At 48.9% G+C, this 24,511-nt stretch overlaps 1 protein-coding gene across 1 annotated transcript in view; it reads right to left on the bottom strand.

Annotated features, from left to right (window-relative positions):
- The window catches only part of Rab6b (RAB6B, member RAS oncogene family), an 86,131-nt gene that overhangs the window by 24,911 nt on the left and 36,709 nt on the right, over positions 1-24,511 (bottom strand). Inside the window, exon 2 of the mRNA XM_045136899.1 lies at positions 21,718-21,776. Within this exon, the coding sequence (XP_044992834.1) occupies positions 21,718-21,776 (59 nt within the window). The remainder of the gene's footprint in view (positions 1-21,717; positions 21,777-24,511) is intronic.

The raw sequence follows: 24,511 nt of genomic DNA on the forward strand, positions 1-24,511 counted from the left end.
GAACAGGACGTTATTAAAGGTGTGGACAAAGCAAACCTGTATTTTTCAATGGGAAAATAGGAAGGGTGTCTTGAAGTAAAACCTCACCCATTGAAGGCTCCAAGGTGTTAAAAATGCAAACTCATTTAAAACACTTTCCTGTCAGAAGAGAGTGCTGAGCCTGAAAAGAGCCATCTAGGGAAGTGGCTTCCTGCGTACAGCCATTGAGGTACCCAGAGGCCACTGCAGCCATGGTCCAAGGGGAACCAACTGTCAGCAGAATTTGGCACATGCGGCACTGTTTTTCAGCCATGCAGAATTCAGTCAGGGAGATTTGCACGTGGATTTTTAAGGAAAGCCTGTCAGGGAGCTCCTGAGAGAATGAAGACAAAAGGCGCAATGGGGACCCGGAGCTGTTTTACATGCCAGGAACGTGGGATGTCTGCTGAGGAAACCTACAGGCACCGAGTGGAGGCCGTCCAACAGAGAGGCCTTGGCAAAGCTGTAGGGTCAGAGTGGCCCATGTGAACTCAGTGCCACCATGGTGTCCCAGATGGTGCATATGGAGCTATAGGCCTTTTTTTTTTGTTTTGATTTTTGAGGTAGGGTCTCGCTCTGGCTCAGGCTGATCTGGAATTCACTCTGTAGTCTCAGGGTGGCCTCCAACTCATGGTGAGCCTCCTACTTCAGCCTCCTGAGTGTTAGGATTAAAGGTGTATGCCACCATGAAATAATAATTTGTAAGCAAGAAATAATAATTTGTAAGCACTGAAGAGTGGCGAAAAGCAAGTAGGCAGGGGCTGGAGAGATGGCTTAGTGGTTAAGGCATTTACCTGCAAAGCCAAAGGACCTCAGTTCAACTCCCCAGGACCCATATAAGCCAGATGCACAAGGTGGCGCATGTGTCTGTAGTTCGTTTGCAGTGGCTGGAGGCCCTGGTGTTCCCACTATGTCTCTCTGTCCGCCTTTCTTGCTCATGCTCTCTCAAATAAATAAATTTTAAAAAACAAACAAATAATCTCTGGGGAAGCAAAGAGAACAAGGCAGGTTCTATTTTCCTGCTGACGGAGCTGCCCAATCCCACCAAGTTAAATGAACTCAGGCTTGCCGCTGGGAAGCTTTGGAAGTGAGAACTCATCTCAGGGCACAACCGACATCTAAGGAAAACTCCGAAAGACATCCACAAAGTCTCGAGATGACTAGCCCTCGCCTCCTAAAGAGATTAGCCGACCATCAGTATCTATCAAAATAAAACAACCCTCTTCAAGGAAGTTAACCGGGGACAATTTATATTGATTGTCAACTTGACAGAACCTAGAATCACTTGTGAGGGATAATATAGATTAGGTTAGCCTGTGGGCATGTTTGTGAAGGATCATCTTGATTAGGTTAATTAAAGTGGGAAGACCTCCCCCACCCTTAACTGTGGGTGATACAGTCTAGATCCTAGACTGTGTAAAAAGTAGAGAGCTGCTTTTGCTTGCTGTTTCTCAAATAAATAAGTAGAAAATCATATATATATATATATATATATATGTATATATATACATATATATATATACACATACATATATATATGTATATATATATACATATATATACACACACACACATACATACACACACACACACACACACACACACACATATAATAAAAGAATTGCTTGAGGGCTGGAGAGATGGCTTAGCAGTTAAGGCTTTTGCCTACAAAGCCAAAGGACCCAGGTTCAATTCTCCAGGACCCATGTAAATCAGATACCCAAGCCCAAGGTGGTACATGGAGTTTGTTTATAGTGGGTGAAGGCCCTGACATGCCCATTCTCTCTCTATCTGCCTATTTATTTCTCTCTCTCACACACACACATATATATACATACACATACATACATGAAGAGAGAAAGAGAGAGAGTGCTGGCTGAGCACCGGCATTTATCAATCTGCTTCCTCGTTGAGCAATGAATGTGATCAGCCTTGTTCAAGCTCTTGCAGCCTTATCTTCCCTGCCATGATGGACTATGCCTGGAACTATAAGCTAAAACAAGCCCTTTTCCCCTCCCTTAAATTGTCTTTTGTCAGCTATTTTGTCCCAGAAATGAGAAGGTGACTAATACAGTAACAGATCCCAACAGTATGGTTCACCATGTACATTCGACCATGAAAACAGTCTAGATCTATAAATTACATATTTGAATCATAATCAAGAGAAAAAAAAAAACTCAACAAAAACAGACATCTAGATGGCCCAAATATTGGATAAGCAAACAAGGACTCTAAAATAACTCTTAAAAATATTTAAAAAGAAAAGAAAAAGAAGTCAGTCCAAGACGCCTAGCGGCCTCTGGCCTGTTTCTTCCGCATAGGAGTTGGAATTCCTGCACGCGCGCTTAAAACCAATCATCTCAACAGTTGTGGTATGCTATTGGCCCTTACACCTCACCCCACCCTAAAATCCCCGCTTCGTTCTCAACATTATATAACACCTGCCTGTTACAACAAAGCGAGTTCCTGCTTCGCCGAGACTCCCGGCGTGGTGGCTTGTTCCTGGCTGTCGACACTCACTCTCCTCCTCAACCTCTTGGGAGGGACCAGCGGGCCTGGTCCTTCCTCAGCACTACCTGCCTGGGCGAGCCTGGCACTGTGGTTTCACCCATGCCCACCCCGTCCCTGCCTCCCCATCCCTACCACCACTGCCCTCGCGCAGACCTGGAGTCTTTGACCTGAGCAATCTCAACAGCTTCCTGACTTGCCCCTACCCCTCTGCCAACCTTCAGGCTCTACTCCTTTATCCCCTCGTTGAATATCAGTCTGTTATTATTTTTTTTTTTTTCTGACTTTATAACTGACCATGTCACTCCCTCCTGCGCCTAAGAAAGAGTCCATATACTTGTAGTTGACCTACAAGCTCAGGGTCTGCCACTGGCTGTTGGTGGCTTCATTCTGCTCTTGCCAAGCCTTGACTCAATATGAAGCAATAATGCTCTGTGCAGAATTCCCAAGTGACTTTGGATGTCTTTTCTAATACTGTCGCCTCCCCTGGAACGCTCTTCCGCACAGTTAAGACTTACAATTTGAGATTCAGCTCTTTTGCAAGTCACATTTCGAACCCTCAGGCTGGCCTCGGGGCCATTTAACACTTTCTCGGCCACACTGGAATGGTCTCGTCCTGGTCAGTCTGCCGATTCTCAGCACGCAGCCGACTGACAGCTTGTGTTAGGATCACACCGGGCGCTTGTCAACGAGCAGACACCCGCACCGGGCGTCAGTCTGAGAATCAAAATTACAGACAGGTTCTCAGATAATTCACTTGCTTAGAAAAGTGTGCAAGCCCCGTGCTGGTAACCTGGCTGTGCGGAGGCTGAAGCCTCCAGGCGCTGCAGGTGACACAGAGGGAGGGGTCAGTCACGAGGAGGGACGTTCACAGGGAAGAAACGAGGCTCTTTCATAACCGCAGTCACACAGGCAGGGCAGCAGAGCACGGGTCTAAACTCAAATCACTCGGCAAGGTCTCAGCTTCCAGAAGCCCACTGCTGAAGATTTCACCGTGCCTTGAAGCTGTCACTGAGTTTACTGGGATGGAGGTTGGGGGGAGAGGTGTCACGTCCCAACCCCAGCTCCTTATTGTCAGAAAAGTGACCAGCATTAGCAATAATGAATGGCTCAACAGAGCCCACTTAAGTTCATTTGCATTTTAGCAGGGGAAAAAAAAATAAGTCAGTCGCTCTAAGGACAGAATAGAAAGGACTTGGCTGGGTCTCCATCTACAGAACACTCCTAACTCCTATGCATCATCTAGTTTCCAGACTCAAGACGCGGCAGCTGGGCCCACATGACTGCCATCTGGAACCCGCCTCTCCCAGAAAGGTCACATCGGCAGGGAGAAGGTGGTTGTGGTCTTCCCTGGGCGACTCCTTTGTGGCAGATGGTGTACATCATTAAAACTCAGTGACATGTGAATTCTTTTTTATTTTCTAAGTAGGATCTCACCCTAGCCCAGGCTGACCTGGAATTCACTCTGTGTTCTCAGAGTGGCCTCAAACTCACATTGATCCTCCTACCTCTGCTTCCCGAGCGCCGGGATTAAAGGTGTGCGTCACCACGCCTGGCTTTTAATTCCTTTTATAAAAATGAGGTGGGGGTGGGGGCTGGGAGAAACAGAATTGGCACCCCAGGGCCTCCAGCCACTGCAATGGGACACCAGACGCATGCATCACCTTGTGCGTCTGAGTTACGTGGGACCTGCAGAGTGGAACGTGGGTCTGTATGTTTCACAGGCAAGCGCCTTAACGGCTAAGCCGTCTCTCCAGTCCCGCATGCTCATTCTTGAGTGCTAGAAAATTTTCTGGTCCCTGACCCCAAGGAGCTTCCAACCTTGTGGAGAAGATAAGCACAGACACTGCCATCCGTGGCAAAGAGAAAGGAAAGACCACTGTAGAGGGGATCCGAGGTTTCCAGAGCAGGCAAGTCTTACTTGATTGACTTCTTGTGGAAAGGGTGGAGTAAATTTCCAAGTTCTTTTTTTTTTTTAATTATTTATTTATTTATTTGAGAGCGACAGACACAGAGAGAAAGACAGATAGAGGGAGAGAGAGAATGGCAGCCTCTGCAAACGAACTCCAGACGCGTGCGCCCCCTTGTGCATCTGGCTAACGTGGGACCTGGGGAACCAAGCCTGGAACAGGGGTCCTTAGGCTTCATAGGCAAGTGCTTAACTGCTAAGCCATCTCTCCAGCCCAATTTCCAAGTTCTTAAGCACATACCAATTTTCCAGCATCCGGAGATAGGGGATAGGGGAGTGGTGGAGGATGGGAGATGCAGGTAGAAATTTCTCAGCAGGAGGGGAGAGGGATTTCTGGTTTTCACAGTGTCAGAGTTCTCGCAACCCCCGCCCCCCCACCCACTCATGACTCTGAGCCAACTGTAACCAACATGTATCTGAAAACACCCAGAGTGCCTTACACAGGTAGGAACCGGAAGGGAGTCAACACTTACAAAAAGGAGGTAGCACTGGGTGAAGTTCTTATTTTTATGACTTCTCCGCCAAGTTGCGGGCCCCAGTTGCAGCTGAGGGGCGGCTCAAATTTGCAAAGAGACCCACAGTCATATTGGTTGGAAAAAGATCAAGAGGATGGAATGTAAAGTCAACACAGCTACCAGGAGGTGTAGAAAATCCTAGAAGCGAGGAAGTCAGAGAAGGGGACCCCGAAGTCTGCGTATAAAAATGCTATCCAACTCTGGCTGATGCCAGAAAACCTCCAACAACCTACCCGAGACTGGAAGTGAGACAAAACAGCCAAACAAACAAAAAATCTGAACAGCATTCTCAGTCGCTGCTGCCCACCCCAGCAGAGGGAGTTAGAGGACAGGCGATTGCGCTGCCCGCTGGGACACAGCCAAGTGCTCTTCTCAGTTCCCCCGTCAGGACGACTGTGTAGAGGGCCATCCCACGTGGCCAGCCGTGTAAAGTGAGAGGAAAACGTGAGCCTCAAACAAGAAAGACACGTGAAATCTCACCCTGCTCGAGATGGTGGAAGTAGCAGAGAATATGTCAAAAATCACTTAATATTATCATGCTCCATGGGATGGCTGATCTCTGTCAACCCGACAGGATTTGAAATCTCCTAGGAAACGGGCCACTGAGCATGACTCTGAGGAACTGATTAGGTTAATCTAGGTGGAATGACCTACCTGAACTGTGGGTGGTGCTATTCCGCGGGCTGGGATCTCAGACTATACACCAAGTTCAGAAAGAGGTAGGGGAGAAGGGACAAGGGACAAAGGAAGGCAGTGGGCTACACAAAAAGGAGAGAGCTGATTTTTCAGCATCATTCCATGTGCTCTGCTTCCTCGCTGTGCTCACTGAGACCAGCTGCCTCAGGGTCCAGCTGTCATGCTTTCACAGCGGTGATGAACTATAACCTAGAGCCCAGAAGCTGAAATAGCTCTGTCCTCCCTTAGGCTCATTTTTGTCAGGAGTCAGCCCAGATTCCCTCACATATACATAGCCTCAAGCCATGCCAAAGGCTGAGGTGATCTGGAACTTTCACAAGCCCTTTGTTTTTTGTTTTTTGTTTTTTTTTTTTTTGGTTTTTCGAGGTAGGGTCTCACTCTGGTCCAGGCTGACCTGGAATTAACTCTGTAGTCTCAGGGTGGCCTTGAACTCATGGCGATCCTCCTACCTCTGCCTCCTGAGTGCTAGGATTAGAGGCATGCGCCACCACGCCCGGCACAAGCCCTTTGGAAAGGGAACATGTATGGATCTTCCAGTAAACCTAGGCTATCTGTCATTTCCATGCAAGACGTGTGGGCCCCCCAGGAGAGGTGTCATGCCAAGCACAGTGCAGAGTGCCCCATTCCAATGAGCTGCTTGGGTTCAGAAGGTCTCAGTTTGTTTGCAGTGACTTCTCCTTTTTTTTAAAAAAAAAATATATTTTATTTATTTATTTGAGAGCAGGAAAGAGGGAGAGAGAGAGAGAAAGAATGGGTGCGCCAGGGCCTCCAGCCGCTGCAAATGAACTCCAGATGCATGCACCCCCTTGTGCATCTGGCTTACTTGGGTTCTGGAGAGTCGAAATGAGATCCTTTGGCTTTGCAGGCAAATGCCTTAACCACTAAGCCATCTCTCCAGTCCTCGACCTCTCCTTTTTTAAAAATAATTTTTATTTTTTAAAAATTTATTATATATATATATGTAGATATATATATGTGTATATATATATATATCCACATATATATATATCTATATATATCTACATATCTATATCTATCTATCTATCTATCTATCTATATATATATAGATATATATATGGAGAGAGAGAGAGAGAGAGAGAGAGAGAATGGGGACGTCAGGACCTCCAGCCACTTCAAGAAGACTCCAGACACATGTGTCATCAGGTGCATCTGGCTTACACGGGTACGGGGGAATTGAACCTGGGTCCTTAGGCTTTATAGGCAAGTGCCTTAACCACTAAGCCATCTCCCCAGTCCTCTTTTAAATATCTTACTTTTATTTTATTAAGCTTATTTATTACACAGAGAGAAGGTCTGCTTCTTTAACGTGTGTGAGTGCATGTGTGTGTGTGTGTGTGTGTGTGTGTGTGTGTGCATGTGCGTGCACGCATAAGCACATACATGTAGAGGCCAGAGGACAACTGTGGGTGTTGTTTCTCAGGAATGCCATTCACCTTTTTTTTTTCTTTTTTGAGACAGGGGGTGTCATTGACCTGGTATTCCCCAGGAGGTTCGACTAGCTGACCAGCAAGCCCCAGCAGTTTGCCTGTCTCTGTTTCCCCAGTCTCACAGGACTCTAAGGGTGCTCTACCATGCCTTTATTTTTATTTATTTAAAAAAAAATTTTTTTTTTAAATTCTGTGTTCATTTTTATTTATTTATTTGAGAGTGACAGACAGAAAGAGGCAGAGAGAGAGAGAGAATGGGCGCACCAGGGCCTCCAGCCACTGCAAACGAACTTCAGACACATGCACCCCCTTGTGTATCTGGCTAACGTGGATCCTGGGGAATCGAGCCTCGAACTGGGGTCCTTAGGCTTCACAGGCAAGTACTTAACGGCTAAGCCATCTCTCCAGCCCTTTATTTTTCTTTTTAATATGGGTACTGAGGATTGAACTCAGGTCCTCCAGTTTGCAAGGCAAGCACCTTCCTACCTGACCTGTCCCCCCAGCTTCTCCGTCGGTGCTTTGGTTGGGTCCGAATGGCCCAGCAGGTTGAGAAGAACATGGGGGTGGTTCTGGGACAATGTCTTGATTGTCGCCCATGCCCTGCATCCAGTTCCTTCATGTTTAAAATGAGGGTAACCAGAGCTCCATGTAAGGACTGCTGGACCAAGTGAGTTAGACTAGGTGAAGGCACTCTACTCTGTCATATGCTGCATGAACAAAAATGGGGGGTTGTTACCAGCTGGTGGAGCCTTTGGGAGGTGGAGCCTCGCTGGAGGAGGCGTTTCACTGTGCGGGCCTCGAGGCTTATGAGACCCACGGGGTAGTCAGGACTCACTCTTGCTGCTTCCTCCCTGCTAATGCCACAAGATGTGACTGACGCTCAGCCATCTGCTCTTGCTACACGTTCTCTGCCATGACGAAACTTCCCCTCGAAAACCTTTTCTTTCTTGTGCTGCTTCTGGTCGGGTGCTCTCTTCTACCAGTGGCAAGGTAACTGCTACAGTAGGTCTTCTACAAAAGGGTGACCTTCCGAATGGAGAGTCCCCAAAATGGGCTACACCCTTTTTCTACTTTGCCATGGAGTCTTGGTCAGGCAGCTTTTCTCTTTGTGAGGTATGGAGTAAACTGTCTGTGCTAGTAATTGCTCCATGAGGATGGGGAGGGGGTGAAGTTCAGAGAGAGCACGGTCACATGAGCTCCAGAGGTTTGAGTTAGGGCCGTCCCCTGCCAGCTCAGGATCCCGGAGATTTTCCGTTCTCTGCCATGTCCATTCTGCCTGCACTGTGCTGTGTCTTGCCTTTTTTTTTTTTTGAGGTAGGGTCTTGCTCCAGCCCAGGTTGACATGGAATTTGCTATGTAGTCTCAAGGTGGCCTCGTACTCACAGAGATCCTCCTACCTCATCCTCCCAAGTGTTTGGATTAAAGGCATGCACTACCAAGCCTGGCTCCCCCCACCCACCCCTGTGGCAGGGTCTCACTATAGCCCAGGTTCACCTTGAACTCACAGTGCCTCCCGAGTGTTGAGATTAGAGGGTGTGCAACACTATGCCCAGCCCATGTCTTTTTAAGTGGACTGGATTGCACTCCACTGTGACCAGGCTGCCCCAAACCCAAAGATACTAATTAATTCCTCTCCTACCTTGGCACTTGCAAACAACACTGCCTTTGAAAAATAACAGCCACTCCATCTCATACAGAACTGTGAAGAATCTTAACAGGCTCAGATTTCATAGCGCATCCCCATTTTATCTTTTTTCTAATGTGGTGGCAAGAAACACCATCAACAGGGGCTCAAACATACTGCCCAGGATGCAGCTTGCGACGTGGCTTCCTCTCCACAGAGCTTCCTCTGGCCCGTCTGATCCCTGAGCAAGGAGGGGTTCCCTGCAGCACTTGTTGAAATCTCTCTGGCTGTGTGCATTGGTTACGAAGTGTAACCTTGCATCCACATTCTGACAAGACACATAATAAAGTCTGCAGGAGGAAATCTGCATGGTAATTTGCATAAATTGACTCAAGATCCTCTTCCTCCGGGGAAAGAGAAATAATGAAAAGGCATGCGTGTGTGTCTCCTTTTAGCCTTGGCCAGGCCTGGGCGCAGGGCTGGGGAAGCATCCCTAAGTGGCAGAAAGCAGCTGGGCATGACAAGCCCTCCACAATGAGGCCGCTGTTCCTGTTCTGCACCACTGGCCCTGGGATGGAAGTATCAGGGCAAAGTCATGCAAATGAGCATGGAAATGAGCCTGGCCAAACTTACGGATTCAGATGGACCAACTGGAGCCTTTGTCGGGAGGAGCCCACAGCCTCTGAAAAGCAAGCTGGGCAAGGTCTGTAATGTGTCCTGAAGGACAGCATGCTCCTGAGGTCACAGCACAGGTACTTAGTTGCTTTTAGTTTCAAAAATCTGTCCATCCCTGGTGGCCACTTTCCTTCCTATGGGAAGTGGTCACCCAATTTATTGTGACCTTTAATTTCCTGAATGGTCTAACCAAATAACATGCTCTGTGGACTCAAACTAAGGGTTTATTCACATCAAACTCACTCAATCCCTTCAAAACCCACATACGTCCAGCAAGGAAGATTCCTGAGTGGTCTGCTACAGGAAAGCCGATGTGTGCTGGCCCTCCATTGAACCTACAGTCTGAGATGCTGTAGTTGGTGACCTTACAGGGCACCTAGAAACTTACATCTGTGAAATCTTCTCAAGAAATTAGGAAAAGTTAACTGCGTGAGTTGCTTTTCTCATCAATGTGACAGAATACTGGGCACAAACAACTTAAGATAGGGAAGATTTATGGTGGCTCACAGTTCAGGGGGCATAGTCTATCGTGGTGGAGAAGGCATGTAGTAGAAGCAGCTCCTGACTGTGAGGTGGCAGTCAGGAAGCAGAGAGAGAGAGAGGGAGAGAGAGAGGGGGGGAGAGAGAGAGAGAGGGAGAGAGAGAGAGGGAGAGAGAGAGAGAGAGAGAGAGAGAGAGGGGTAGATCAGGCTGGACCCATGTTCTAACCCTCAAGCCCTATGCCTATAGCTCTTTGTGCCTGCTAGACTCCACGTCCAAAGGTTCCACAATCTCCTAACACACTGTCACCAGCTGGAGCCAAGTGTGCCTGGGGGCGACACTTCATCCAAACCTGTCACCACCATCTGGGACAGGGACTGCGTCGCAGTTCCCTTTTACCCATGAAATATACCGGGAGCTATGGACGGACTCAACCAGAAGGCACTCGGGCTCATGCCTGACTCTCTACCTGATAAAGGCTAAATTCTGATGCGTCAGCCTGTCCAGGGGCTCAGGGTGGTCACGGGACTCAATGTTTTGCCAAGAAGACACAAGCAGCAGTTCACTAGAGGAGGGATTCTGGGGAAACTCGTGCTTTCTTTTTCTACTTTGTGTGTGGATGCATTGTCCCAAGCAGCAACGGGCAGCCTGTGCCAAGCAGGGTGAGAGACCGAGGCCGGACAGCTTCCTAAGTGTAGTGTGGCCATCGTACGTGATGACGGGTTGCCCCTGGGAAACCAAAATTCTTCTCTGCATGAGCCATTGTTAACGTTTTGTACAAAATAAAAGTCTACCAGATTCCCATTTGCATACACAGAAAAGGAGACGCGCACAAAGACAGAAGAAGAGAGAGGGAAAGGAAAGTTGTTCAATCCCGAGTGAGTCCCAGCTCATGACCAGAGGGAGCAGTTGAATGGTTGGTGGCGCCCCAGCAGGTGTCTGAGGACAGACCACCGACTGGCATTCAGATTGCACGCACTATGTAAAGTTGATGCCGGAATGCCAGCGTTTGCCAAAAAGAAAGGGCTGCACCGTGTTGGCACGGTAAGACCACGGCGCTGCAGTTACCCGTGGCTGAGTCAGGGCTCTCTGCCTTCAGAGCCGCAAAGCACTGTGCGGGCGCAAATGCGGCTACAGTTAGGTCACCCACAACCTTCACAAGGACACCTCGGAAAGGCTGTTAGGGTCATCTCCGTCCATCAGCTCAGTCTTGTTCTGATTTCTCCACATAGCATGTAGCAATGAACATTTGCGTCAACAGTGTTTTAGCCCATGATTTTCTATGACTTAAGACTTTAAGAGCTAGGCTTTGTGTAAATTAGCCCCAGTCCTGCTTCTGAAGTCTGAGGGCACTGTTCTAGGGGGCACATGGATGAGATGCTACTCAGGTCACCTCTAGATTTAAAAAGGCAATAGTTACTATGCATTGCGCAATGCCAGAAATCTCAGCATCTGGGAGGCTGAGGCAGGAGGGTGTTGAGTTACAGTTACACATCAGCCAAGGTTACATAGTGAGACCTTGTCTCAAAAGGGGAGAGAGGGCTGGAGAGATGGCTTAGCGGTTAAGCGCTTGCCTGTGAAGCCTAAGGACCCCGGTTCGAGGCTCGGTTCCCCAGGTCCCACGTTAGCCAGATGCACAAGGGGGCGCACGCGTCTGGAGTTCGTTTGCAGAGGCTGGAAGCCCTGGCGGGCCCATTCTCTCTCTCTCTCCCTCTGTCTGTCTTTCTCTCTGGGTCTGTCGCTCTCAAATAAATAAATTAATTAATTTTAAAAAAAGGGGGGAGAGAGTAGCCTGGGAAGACGGCTTGATGGTTAAAGGCACATGTTCGCAAAGCCTGCCAGCCCCAGGTTCAGTTCCCAAGCTGCCCACATAAGACAGTTGCATCAAGTGGTACAAACCACTGGTGTTCATTTGCAGAGACAAGGGGCCCTTGCTTGTGTATATACACATGCAAATAAATAAATAAAGCTTTAAAAGGTGGGGCTTGAGTAGGGAGAAGGAGAGAGAGAGAGAGAAAGAGAGAGAGAGGGAGAGAAAGGAAGGAAGGAAGGAAGGAAGGAAGGAAGGAGAGGAGAGGAGAGGAGAGGAGAGGAGAGGAGCACTACTAAGAAGCTGACAGGCTTGGTCAGGGTCTCTAGCTAAGTGACAGATCAGAGATGTGGGGTTGGAACCCAGGCCACTTTTTTTTTCTCTTGGAAAAAAAAAAAAGGTCTCACTCTAGCCGAGGCTGATCTAGAACTCACTGTATTGCCCAGGCTAGCCTTGAATTCAGCACAACCCTCCTACCTCAGCCTCCTGAATGCTAGGATTAAAGGCGTGGTGTGCCACCAAGCCCAGTGTCTGCAAGCTTCCATTTCAAAGGGAAAAAAGAGATATCGTGTTTTGCTCTGGCCACCACAATCCCTCCTTACTGAGGATGACAGTCACTTATTACTACACGGATCAAGAGACAGAAGAAAGCTTGCTGGGCTGGCGTGTGAAAGAAGACAGGTTCCCGATCTTAACATCAAGACTTGTAACTTTGCTTGACAAATACATCCCACTGGATGCTCAAAGTGAGTCTTCCTCTCCTGGGTGGAGAGCAGCAAGTTAAAAGGCACATGGGACAAGCCAGGCATGGTGGCACACACCTTTTTAAAAAATCTTTATTTATTTATTTGAGAGTGAGAGCGAGCGAGAGGGAGAGAGATAGAGAGGAAAAGAGAGAGAATGGGCACACCAGGGCTTCCAGCCAGTGAAAATGAACTCCAGACGCATGTGCCCCCTTGTGCATCTGGCTAAAGTGGGTCCTGGGGAATCGAGCCTCAAACCGGGGTCCTTAGGCTTCACAGGCGAGCGCTTAACCGCTAAGCCATCTCTCCAGCCTGGCGCACACCTTTAATCCCAGAACTTTGGAGGCAGGGGTAGGAGGATCATCATGAGTTTGAGGCCACCCTGAGACTACATAGTGAGTTCCAGATCAGCCTGGACTAGTGTGAGACCATACCTCGAAAAGCAAAGACAAACAAACAAAAAAGGCAAATGGGACAGATGCAAGCAGAAGAAACATTCCCCTGTGTGACGGTTTGTAGACTGTCACCTTGACAGGACCTAGAATCTCCAGTGAGGAACTACTAGCTGAGGTTAGCCTCTGGGTGTGTTTGTGAGGAATTGTCTTGATTGAGTTCATTGAGGTGGGAAGAAAACACCCACCTTAACTGTGGGTCGAACCAGGGCCCTGGACTGTACAAAAGGCGAAAGCTGCCTTTCTTAGTGTCCGTGCCCTCACCGTGGACTGGATGTGATCAGCTACCTCAGGCTCTACCAATGTGCCTTCCTGCCATGATGGGCACTAGCCTGGAACTAAAGACTGAAATAAACCCTTCCTCCTTAAAAGGAGGAGGATGATGAGGAGGAGAAGAAGACATCAGGACCCGTGCAGCCACCTCCTCCCCCACTCTGAATAGCATGATAGTCTAGGTGTGTGTGTGAGGAGATTTCCAAACAGGATTGACACCTGGGACCTGGGACAGTAGCTAGCTGCATGATGACAGACCTACCCTAAATATGGGGGCCACGAGCCAATAGACTGGGGGCCTGTGTGGGAGAAAAGTGGAAAAGGGAGCAAGCGAGTGGGCGGGAGCAAGCTCCGCTCTTCCCAGGTGAGTGTCTCTGTGGCAGCTGTGGTCGCTCCTGGCCAGCAGGCTCCGGCTTCTTTAGCCCTTCAGTGCCCTCACTGTGCCAAGCTTCCTCCGGGCACTTGGCCCAGGACTGCATTATGGACCCCCTTGTTCTGAGAGACCAGCTTCGTGGTCTGAACAGCCTCCAGCTGTGTATGCCAAGCCAACAAATTCCCTTTTATCATGATGCATACCACGTATAATTATACACATCCTGTTCTCACGTTCTTCCAGACAACCCTAATTCAGCAAGTGGTCTGCTAACCTGTCCCTACGGTCACGATACTCTTTTAAAATAGATATAGCTGTAAAGTTAATTATATTATTAATAATTTTCATTTTGTTGGTGGGTTTTTTGAGGTAAGGTCTCACTCTAGCTCAAGCTGACCTGGAATTCACTATGTCGTCTCAGGCTGGCCTCAAACTCACGGTGATCCTCCTACCTCTGCCTCCCGAGTGCTGGGATTAAAGGCGTGCACCACCACGCCCGGCTGGTCATGATACTCTCACATGAGAAAACCACAGTCATCATGTGAGTACCTGCCCACTCCCTTTCCCTCCTGCATTAGTGCCTGAGCCTATGAAGAGCTGTGGAAGAATTGTGTACTAGCAGTGGGGTCCGCTGGGCTTGTGACACCCTAGATAAGGCAGGAATCTATGGTGGCTTTGGTAGACAGCCAGACCTCCTGGAGAGGAAGGTGGAACTAGGTAGGAGACAGAGGGGATTTGATGTAGCCACACAGAGGGGAGAACGAGTGTAAGAGGAAGGGAAGGGACCCAGGGAAGGCGGAGGTGTCAGGACGCAGCACGCACTGTGTATGAGTGCATGTGTGCATGAGAGAGGGGGCACAATTAGGGTGACTGGAGCCCCCCCCAAGTGAAAAGGCAGGGAAAATTTGCACTTGCTAGAAATCAAAGATGACCTTATCTCTTGCCTGGTTCCCTAGACCTGTTTTTCCACAATCAGCCAGGAGCCCTCCTGGGAGAGAGGTCTTTCATGGGATTTAAACATTGTGGTTGGTCAAGTTCAGCACCCCCCCCCCGCCCCACCCCGAACTTGGTGTCAAGGCTAACCTTTTCCTGAGAGAGCCCCTACCCCTAACCAACCAGCTGTCCCTCTGGTTCACCTGGGCCAGAAGACAGTCCACCACTATAAGGTTATAAATACCTTTGCAAGGGGGAGGGCAGGCTCTCTGACCACCTGGGAACTTCCTGTTGTGGGTGAGGTTTTCCCTTGGCTGGGCCTGGGCTGGCTTAACCCTGGCTGAGGCCCATGGCAAGAGCTCCTTGAATTTTTCTTTTCTCTTTCTTTCCATGCTTGTCTCCAGGCCCTACATGTGGGATCTCTAGCCACATGGGTATCTTTCCTTGGCTCTGTACTTCCCTCAATAAATACAATAATTTAATAATTATTCTTCTCAGTCTTTTTTATTTAATTCTTTGATTAAAATTAGAAGCGAGGGTTGGAGAGATGGCTTAGCTATTAAGGCGCTTGCCGGCAAAGCCAAAGAACCCAGGTTCGATTCCTCGGGACCCACGTAAGCCAGAAGCACAAAGTGATGCACGCGTCTGGAGTTTGTTTGCAGTGGCTGGAGGCCCTGGTGCGCCCATTCTCTCCCTTTCTCTTTCCCTCTCCCTCTTTCCCTCTCAAGTAAATAAATTTAAAAAAATTAAAAAATTAGAAGCAAACCCAGTGTATGGGCTTCAAGGGCCTTCTTGGACCCCTAGCACCTCATTACACATGTATGTGTGTGTGTGTGTGTGTGTGTGTGTGTGTGTGTGTGTGCGCGCACCCTGAAGAGGAGGTGTAGCTGGTCAGATGAGAGGCTACTTAGTGCATGGAGTTGTGGAAGTGGGGGTTGTTCTGTGACCAATGCAGTCAACACATGATCAGGAAGAGGCAGGAGACCAAGAGACCAACCCCAGGACTAGGGATGCTGTATGGGGTAGCTAGGACCTTCTCTCCAAGACATTGCAGTCACCCCAAGAACCCGCAGGAGAATTCACACCAATACACCAGCCAAATCAGACCACGTGAAGTAAAAGGCAGAGACTGGGGTCTTGCAGCCAGCCCCAGGACAAAGAGCACCCGGGGCCACCAGAAGCTGGGCAAGGGGAGGAGTGATCCTCTCCTAGCTCCTTCAAAGGCAGCATGGCCCTCCGTCTGGCTTGCATACCCTGGCCCCCAGAGAGGTGACAGAATACATTTCTATTGTTTGAAGCCATTGGGGTCGTGGTAATTTGCTGTGACAGCTGCCTGAGGTGAGGGCAGAGGCCTGAGGGCGCAGCGGACAGGGCAAGCCTGGCTACCAGCCAGCGCTTCTCACAAGCCCGCAGGCCTGCATGAGAAGCTCTTTGGCAGCCATTTTGTTCTCTTTCCAAAGACTTTGTGGGGCCAGGGAGGGACCCAGCATACATTTCAGTCTAAAAACACCACCCCACCATAGAAGCATGTCCTCCTGAGAGTCCTGGGCAGGCCCCATAACCCTAGGGCCACAGGCCGTCTCCAAGAGGCAGCGCCTTAGCTCAGAGTTTCCTGACTTGTGCCATGGTCTAAGATGCCATGGCACTGGGTATAAGGTTTCTCTCCACCTCTGAATTTAAAAATGCTAAAGTTAAGACATCCAGTACCATATTAAATAACAGTGGGAATAGTGGACACCCTTGTCTTGTTCTTGATTTTAGCGGAAAAGCTTCATGGTGCTGGAAAGAAGTGACTGGAGTGCTCAGTACTGCAATATCTCTATCACTCCTTCCAAGGCTCAGGGTCTATTGCGGAAGAGATGGGGGAAAGAATGTAAGAGCCAAAGGAAGGGTAGGACTCCTTACATCATGTTCCCCCCAGACACAAAGTGGCCTGGATATCCATGACCTCACAGTGCCTGATACTACCTACACAAGACCATCATAAGAGGAGGAAAAGATGATGACATCAAAATAAAAGAGAGACTGATTGAGAGGGGGAGGGGATATGATGGAGAATGGAGTTTCAAAGGGGAAAGTAGGGGGAGGGAGGGCATTACCATGGGATATTTTTTATAATCATGGAAGTTGCTAATAAAAATTTGAAAAAAAAAGTGCCAAGGCTGGGCTGGAGAGATGGCTTAGTGGTTAAGACATTAGCCTGCAAAACCAAAGGATCCTGGCTCAATTCTCCAGGACCCACGTAAGCCAGATGCACAAGGGGGCGCATGTGTCTGTAATCTGTTTTCAGTGGCCGGAGGCCCTGGCATGTCCATTCTCTCTTTCTCTCTCCTTTTCTCTCTCTGCCTCTTTCTCTGTCTCAAATAAATAAGTAAATAAAATATATTAAAATTGCTAAGGCTTGAGCTGTCTGAGACTCTCCCTGCGCGCCCCCCCCCCCCCCCCCACCAGCTGGAAATGCTAAGGAAAGGAAGCCCGAGAGAGGCCTGGCGCAGCACAGTTGCACACCTCCTGATAGGCTCCAGTGTCGGGTCTACACAGCTCACCCCCCCCACCCCAAGGGCCTGCAGGGTTCTCCAGGTATGAGGGAGGGAGAGGAGGAGTCAGCCACCAGGAAGGCCCCCTCTTATCACAAGGCAGGCCGGGATCATTCCTACAGTACAGTTTTGAAAGTCACCTCTTAGATGGATTTACGTGAGGGAATCAAGGCCCCAAATCTCATCTGGCTGTCAGTCTTGGTTTTTCACTTTTGTAAAGGAGTGGATTTAGATGGGGTGATTGGCAGGGGTGGTGACAGCCTGGACAGCACACACATCGAGGAGAGTAAGGGGTGTGTGTGTGTGTGTGTGTGTGTGTGTGTGTGTGTGTGTGTGTGTGTTGGGATGGAGAGAGACGTGCCAGGCAAGTGAAAGCAGAAATCTTTCTCCCCCATGGCCACTGGGACTGGCAAAGTCCCTAAGGCCTGTGGGCAGACAGAACCTCCTGAGAGGTCCTGCAGGGGACCCCAGCTCCCCACACACAGAACCCCACAATGGCTCCTCGGGGCCTCATGCATGTTCAGCCTCAGGGCAAGGGTTGAGGCGCTGGCTGACTTGCCACCAGGATGGGGTTCTGCCTGTGCTCTGCTGAGGACACTCCAAGTGCCACAATTGGGCTCCTTTCTCTGACTGCCTTTCTCTAGACCACACAGCACGTCCGACAAATGTGTGTCCTTAGAATTAGTGAATGGAAGTGGAGGTCACAGGCTGGGGACATGGAGAAAGGAGGGAAGATCCTCTCCTGAGTACCTCAGCTGAGCAAGGCAGGCCCAGCCCGGCTAGACGGCACTGGCTGATGGGCAGGGTACTGGTGGAAGGGTGACCGAGCGGGCCACTATGCAGAGGGGGGTGGTGGCTTGAGAGGAAGTGGATTCCATCTCCTAAAGCCCTTGGGGAGCTTGTCCTCTTCCCATACGCTCTGCCACCCAGCTAAGGAAAACAAACCAACCAGCGTATCTCTCCATCTCCAGAGGTTTCAGTAACGTGAGCCTATGTGAACAGAGCTGGATCCAAGCTTCCCAACCTAATTTCTGCTTTAAAGGTTGTTAGGAAAGGACTTATACTTGCTGTCTTAAAACAAACAAACAAATAAACAAACCAAAAAAGCAAGGCAGGACTGGAGAGATGGCTCAGCAGTTACAAAACCTAAAGGCCCAGGTTTAATTCCCCAGTACCCATGTAAAGCCAGATGCACAAAGTGGCACATGCATCTGGAGGTCGTTTGCAGTGGCTGGAGGCCCTGGAGCACCCATGCTCACTCTGTCTCTCTTTGTCTACCTCATTCTCTCTCTGTCTCTCTTTAATAAATAAATATTTAAAATGAACAAACACAAAATCCTGTAACTTCCTACTCCCTTTAGCTTCCTACATATCTCTTTACCTTTTTCATTTTTTAAGTGATTTCTTGCTTTTGTTTGTTTATTTTTATTTATTTATTTGAGAGAGACAGATAGAGAACAAGGCAGAGAGAGAGAGAGAGAGAAAATGGGTGTGCCAGGGCCTCCAGCCACTGCAAACGAACTCCAGATGCATGTGCCCCCTTGTGCATCTGGCTAACATGGGTCCTGGGGTATCAAGCCTCAAACCGGGGTCCTTAGGCTTCATAGGCAAGCGCTTAACCACTAAGCCATCTCTCCAGTCCTCTTAACCTTTTTCTAACACTCAATCCCCAGCTCTTGGCTTGGCTCAGAAAGGTTGTGAGCTCCGTAGGAGGTGCAGCTTTGCTGGGAGAAGTATGTCTTTGGGGCAGGCCTTCAGGTTTTCCAGTCTGGCCCCACTTCCTGTTCAGCCTACTTGCTCTCTGATGGTGTGATGCTGGCTGTCTGCTCCTGCCATGCTTCTCCTTCCATGAAGGACTTCCTCTCCAAACTGTAAGCTGAGGGGCTGGAGAGATAGCTTAGTGGTTAAGGCGCATGCCTATGAGGCCTAAGGTTCCAGGTTTGATTCTCCAGGTCCCACGGAAGCCAGATGTACAGGGTGGTACATGTGTCTGGTATTCTTTTACAGTGGCTAGGGGCCTTGGTGCACCCATTCTCTTTCCCTCTCTCTGTCTCTAACAAACAAAAAATAAAAAATAGATCTTTAAAAAAAAACCCTGCAAGCTGAAAATAAACCCTTTCCTTCCTAAAAAGATCAAACACGTGACAGCCAAGGAGATGGCTGGCTCAGTGGATAAAGCACTCACCATGCGAGCAGACCTGAGTTCAAATCCCCAGAACCTATATGTTATAGTTACCCTCTCAGTGCTGGGGCAAAACACCTGCCCACGTGCAGCTGGTGGGGGGAAAGGGTTTATTCAGCTCCCAGCTTAAAGGGGAAGCTTCACCATGGTGGGGAGAGCGTGTCCCATCTTGCCACAGCTGGCAGAAAGCAGCAAGAGTGAGCCGGGCTGGCACTGGAGCTGTCTATAACACCCCTAAACCCACCCCAGCGGTACGTCTCTTTCAACCAGGGTCCACCTCCCAAACCGCCACTGGCTGGGGATCCAGTATTCAAAGCACATGAGAATGGGGGCTCTTCTCATTCAAACCACCACGATGCATGAAGGTGAAGGCTGTTGCACCAACAGCTGTAATTCCAGGGCTCTTAGGACAAGACTCTCCTCAAAGCTTCCAGGTCAGCTAGCACAGTGGACACATCTGTGGACAAACAGACTCTGCCTCAAAGAACGAGCAAGGTGGGGACCAACACCCGGAGTTGTACTCTGACATCCACCGGTGTGTGTGTGCGCGCGCGCGCGCGCGTGTGTGTGTGTGTGTGTGTGTACATACACACACTGAACTAAGTCAGACTAGAAAGGAATCTATTCAAGCTGTCACTTCTGGCCCACAGTGGTGTAAGAACTTCCTTTACCAGGAAGACAGACTGTGGTAAGTCCAAGTCGGTGCAAAGCCCAACTTGTCATGACCCAGAGAGGACACAACAGCGTGGCCAAGGTCAGTGTACCAAAGTCACTCAGACTCTTCACAGCTTCCTGTCAAGCTCTCTGGAATTCACGTGATCTAGAGTTTCAATCCACAGCAGATGAATGCAAAAATAAAATTAGAGGGAGGTGGAAGGGGAACTCGGCGAGGGTGATGGTGCTTCAGACGAGTGAGTCAAGAGGAACGGGGAGAATGAAGGAGCAGACACGGACAGAACTGGGATCACAGCGAGCTCTTCCACAGCCAGCAGCGTGGGGAGGGACATTTTTAGCAGCTGTCCCAGTGAGTCTATAAATATTTGTCCTTGAGAATGTGATAGCAAAGGGACTTCACGATCAAACAGCCACTGTGTTTGATTCCAGCAGATCGAAGCCCCACAGTGACGGGGTGAAAACTGGAAAAGCCCCGCAGAGTGCAGTTGCTCCTGCCCAGAGCTTCCCAGCTCGGCCCAGCTCGGGACCCCCCCCCCCCAACTTCCCTTGTTTCAAGTAACACCAACTGACGTCTTGTGGAACTAGTATCTCCACAAGGCCCACTAGCTGAGAGACATGTATGACTGTTTGTCCTTTCCCTAAGGAAGAAAACAGTACTTTATTTTTTTCTTAAATAGAGTTGAAATGGCTGTTTTATGTATTTGGCAAAAAGCTATAGGTTCAAGGAAAATTTACTTCATTTGTACCAACCTCCCCACTCACCAGCTAGCGACGAGGCAGGAATTCATCACTGATCCTCAATAACTCAGGTGTTTGGCCACCTGTGGGTCCGTGGTTGACCCCAGACCGTCATTCCTAAGTCAGGAGCCACAGAAGTCACTAGGTCCAGTCTCCTGCCCACATAGGGAAGGGCAAGCCCTTCACACATGTGTCTCCTCCCCACTCAGCAATGTGGGGTGTGTGTATATGTGTGTGTGTAAGAGAAAGAGAGAGAGAGACAGAAAGAGAGGGCAGGCCATCAGTGTGAGGTCTGGGGAAGTGTGTACATGTGAGAGAAGATTGTGTTGGAGATCTGGTGCAAATGTGTTAAGGTCCAGAGAACACAGCATACCTAACTCTGCTCCCCATTCCCCTCCCACGTTATGTCTTGGCCTCTTCCACCTGATGTCCCCTGCACATAACCAAACACCGTTCACGGCTCAGACCCGTGTGTAAGAACATGAGAACCTGGCCTGAAATGTCCTCTCTCTATTCTTAGGATTTCTCCCCAGAAAGTGTTTCCTTTTTGAGGTCTGGATTTCCAGATTTTTCCTCGCCTACAGCCAGTCCTGGAGGTGGGAGTTCTTCTTCAAGGCAAAAAGACACCCAGACCTGGAGCCAGATGCACATGGTGGCGCACGAATCTGGATTTTTGCTCCTCTTTCTTCTTTTTTTTTCCTTTCTTTCTTTCTATCTTTCTTTCTCTCTCTGTTTCCCCTTCCTCTCTCTCAAATATATATATTTATTAAATATATATATTTATTATTTATTATTATATTATATTATTAATATTATATATTTATTATATATATATACATACACACACACACACACACACACACACACACACACACACACACACACACACATATATATATATATATATATATATATATATATATATATATATATGATCCCCGAAGAATCTGGGGCCATCCCATTCTGACCCCAGCTTAGCCAGCTCTGGAGACAGGCTGGCTAATTCCAGACAGCAGCCACAGGCAGACACCCAGGGGGTGGGGGGAAGGGCGAACTCCCAAGACTCACCTGGTACGTGTTGTCGAAGCTGTCATACATGAACCTCGTGATCAGAGACGTCTTTCCGACTACAAGACAAGAAGAAGAGAAGTGTTCAGCTCTAAGGCACCTGGTGGCCAGAGTCCTCTAAACACATTGCCTTTGGGGGGGAAAATACAGATACTGAAACCAAAGCCTAGTTCAGTCCCACATAAGCAGGAGGCTGCGGGAAAGTGGCCCCAGGTTAAGGCGCGGAGTCTCTATTCCGCATGGGCTGCAGGTGGCCTCTGATCAGCCTGACACTCAACTGCTCCATGAACTAACACCATGCAAATGCAAGTTGCCCTTGACCCCAGAAAGGCAACTGGCGTGAGAAACATACAAGAAGAATCAAGGCTGACAGTGCCAACGAGATGCTGCTATGGCACTTCCCCTCCTGCCCCCCCCCCCCCCAGGACGTACCACCTCCCCTGGGTCATCATTCAAGAAGCCCGCTCTTTATTTCCCATCCATTCAGTCTGGGCATTAAGCGAGAAAGTCCTTTTCAAAGGCCAGGGAGCCAAGGAAGTAAGTAGTCATTTTCAGTGTCTCCCAAGGGCAAGGCTATTCCCCACAGAGTTTCCCTGACCAGGATATCCCTGGACCCCACTGGGTAAATGACCAGAGGACTCCCAGTCACACTGTGACGACAGCAGGTTCACCCACACATCCGTACACACCCCCGTGTGGGGCACGAACGGCCCCAGCTGAGAACTACTGGCATGGCTGAGAAGCCAGACGCCTTTGGAGAATCCCACAAATGTGGCTGATTTCCCAAACTGCAGTTTGGCTTCTGACCTAACCCTGTGCAGGTCCCCCGGGGCCTGGTAGTGGCAGCAGTGCCAACTGCTGCACCTCTAGCCATCTGGGAGGTGAAGAAGGGCAAGGCAGGGAGACCAGTCCTCGCATGGAGTCATGCAGCCACAGGCCCGGCCCGGGAGGCTCCCGGGGCCCTGCGGAGACAGTAACGGCATCTGGAAGGGTGGGTCAGAGACCCTGTTGCGGTCAGCTCCTCGTTGCTGAGGCAAACATTCAACCAGGCCCAGCTTATGGGAGGAAAGAGGTTTATTTCAGTCCAAGGGAACAACGTCAATGGTAGAAGAAGCAGGCTCCCTCTCCCAGATCCAAGCAGATCACCAACAACCAGAACCACAAAACAACCAACAGCCAGAGTTCAAGCTGCTCTCTCACCTTTGAGCGGGAATGAAGACCCACCCCCCAACATTCCCTAGGGCTTGACTCCTGGATCAGCTCCACCTCCCTCCCTCCTGTAGCAAGGACTCATGTTACAAGCTCAATTTTAATTTTTTTGTTTGTCTGTTTTTTGAAGTAGGGTCTCTCTCTGGTCCAGGCTGACCAGGAACTAACTATGTAGTCTCAGGGTGGCCTTGAACTCACGGCGATCAGCCTGCCTCTGCCTCCCAAGTGCTGGGATTTAAAGGCGTGCACCCCATACACCCAGCTTAATTTTTTAAAAATATTTACTTATTTGCAAGCAGAGAGAGAGAGAGAAAGAGAGAGGAAAATTCAGAGAAGAGAGACAGACAAAGAATAGGCACATCAGGGCCTCTAGCCACTGCAAACGAACTCCAGAAGCATGTACCACTTTGTACATGTGGTTTATGTGGGTACTGGGGAATCAAATCTGAGTCCTTAGGCTTTGCAGGCTAAGCCATCTCTCCAGCCCACAAGCTCAATTTTAATGAAACCACCTGAGTCTATAGGGCCATATGTTTAAACTATCGCACTCAGAGCACCAGCGGTTCCATGGAAAGAGTTTAAACCCAGCCAGGCATCATGAAAACAATCATCTCCTGGCATCCAACACTGGTCAAGGGAAACATGGCCACCTAGTCAGAACCATCTGATAGACTGGGTTTGGGCTAAAGACCCCAACTCTGACCCAGAACTGGTCGGCTGAGTTCAAATCCTACTGGGGTACTATATGTTAAATAACCTAGTGTCTCCTTGAAATGTTCACTGCCCCTTTGGATGTCAGTCCCTCCTTTTAAAATGGGCAAAATAATAAGAATATTATGATATGTAATAGTAATCAAAGACATCAGGGGGTTGTGTTAAGAATCAAATAAGGTCCTAGCTACAGATGACTGGGCTTCTGCGTGAGAATGAAAATACTTAGTAGCAGAGGCCAGTAAGTTGAAAAGGAGACATAAAGGGTGGAGAAAGGAAGGGAGGAGGCTACTTAATAGGTTGATATTGTATATATGTAATTACAATGATTGTAATGGGGAGGTAATATGATGGAGAATGGAATTTCAAACGGGAAAGTGTGGGGGTGGGGAGGGAGGGAATTACCATGGGATATATTTTATAATCATGGAAAATGTTAATAAAAATTAAAAAAAAAAGAATCAAATAAGGTAATAAAGCATGGGAAGCACACAGGAAATGCTTCAACGTAGATGGGGGTGGCAGGCACTTGAGAAGCTGAAGGACCTTCCGGAGTGACAGAGATGATGGAGAAAAAAAAATACTCCCTAATCCAAAGCCTGTGGCAGGGGAGGTCATGAGCCTTAGGGGTATAAAGCCTGCTCTTGTCTGGATAAATGCATGTATTACACTCACCAAATTGCCCTGAAAGCACTACACTTAATGTTCATACTCATACATTAATGCTACTCTCACTTCTGGTTAGAGAAATTTCTCTTTTCCAATGGCGATGACCACTGGGATGACTCAAAAGGCAACACAGTGCTGAGAAGAAGGGATGGAGGAGGGTCCAGCACTGAAACATCTCACACCCACCAAGGCTCAGGGTCCATTG

The sequence above is a fragment of the Jaculus jaculus genome, chromosome 17 (genome assembly GCF_020740685.1).
Source record: "Jaculus jaculus isolate mJacJac1 chromosome 17, mJacJac1.mat.Y.cur, whole genome shotgun sequence".
In the NCBI taxonomy this organism is placed as follows: domain Eukaryota; kingdom Metazoa; phylum Chordata; class Mammalia; order Rodentia; family Dipodidae; genus Jaculus; species Jaculus jaculus.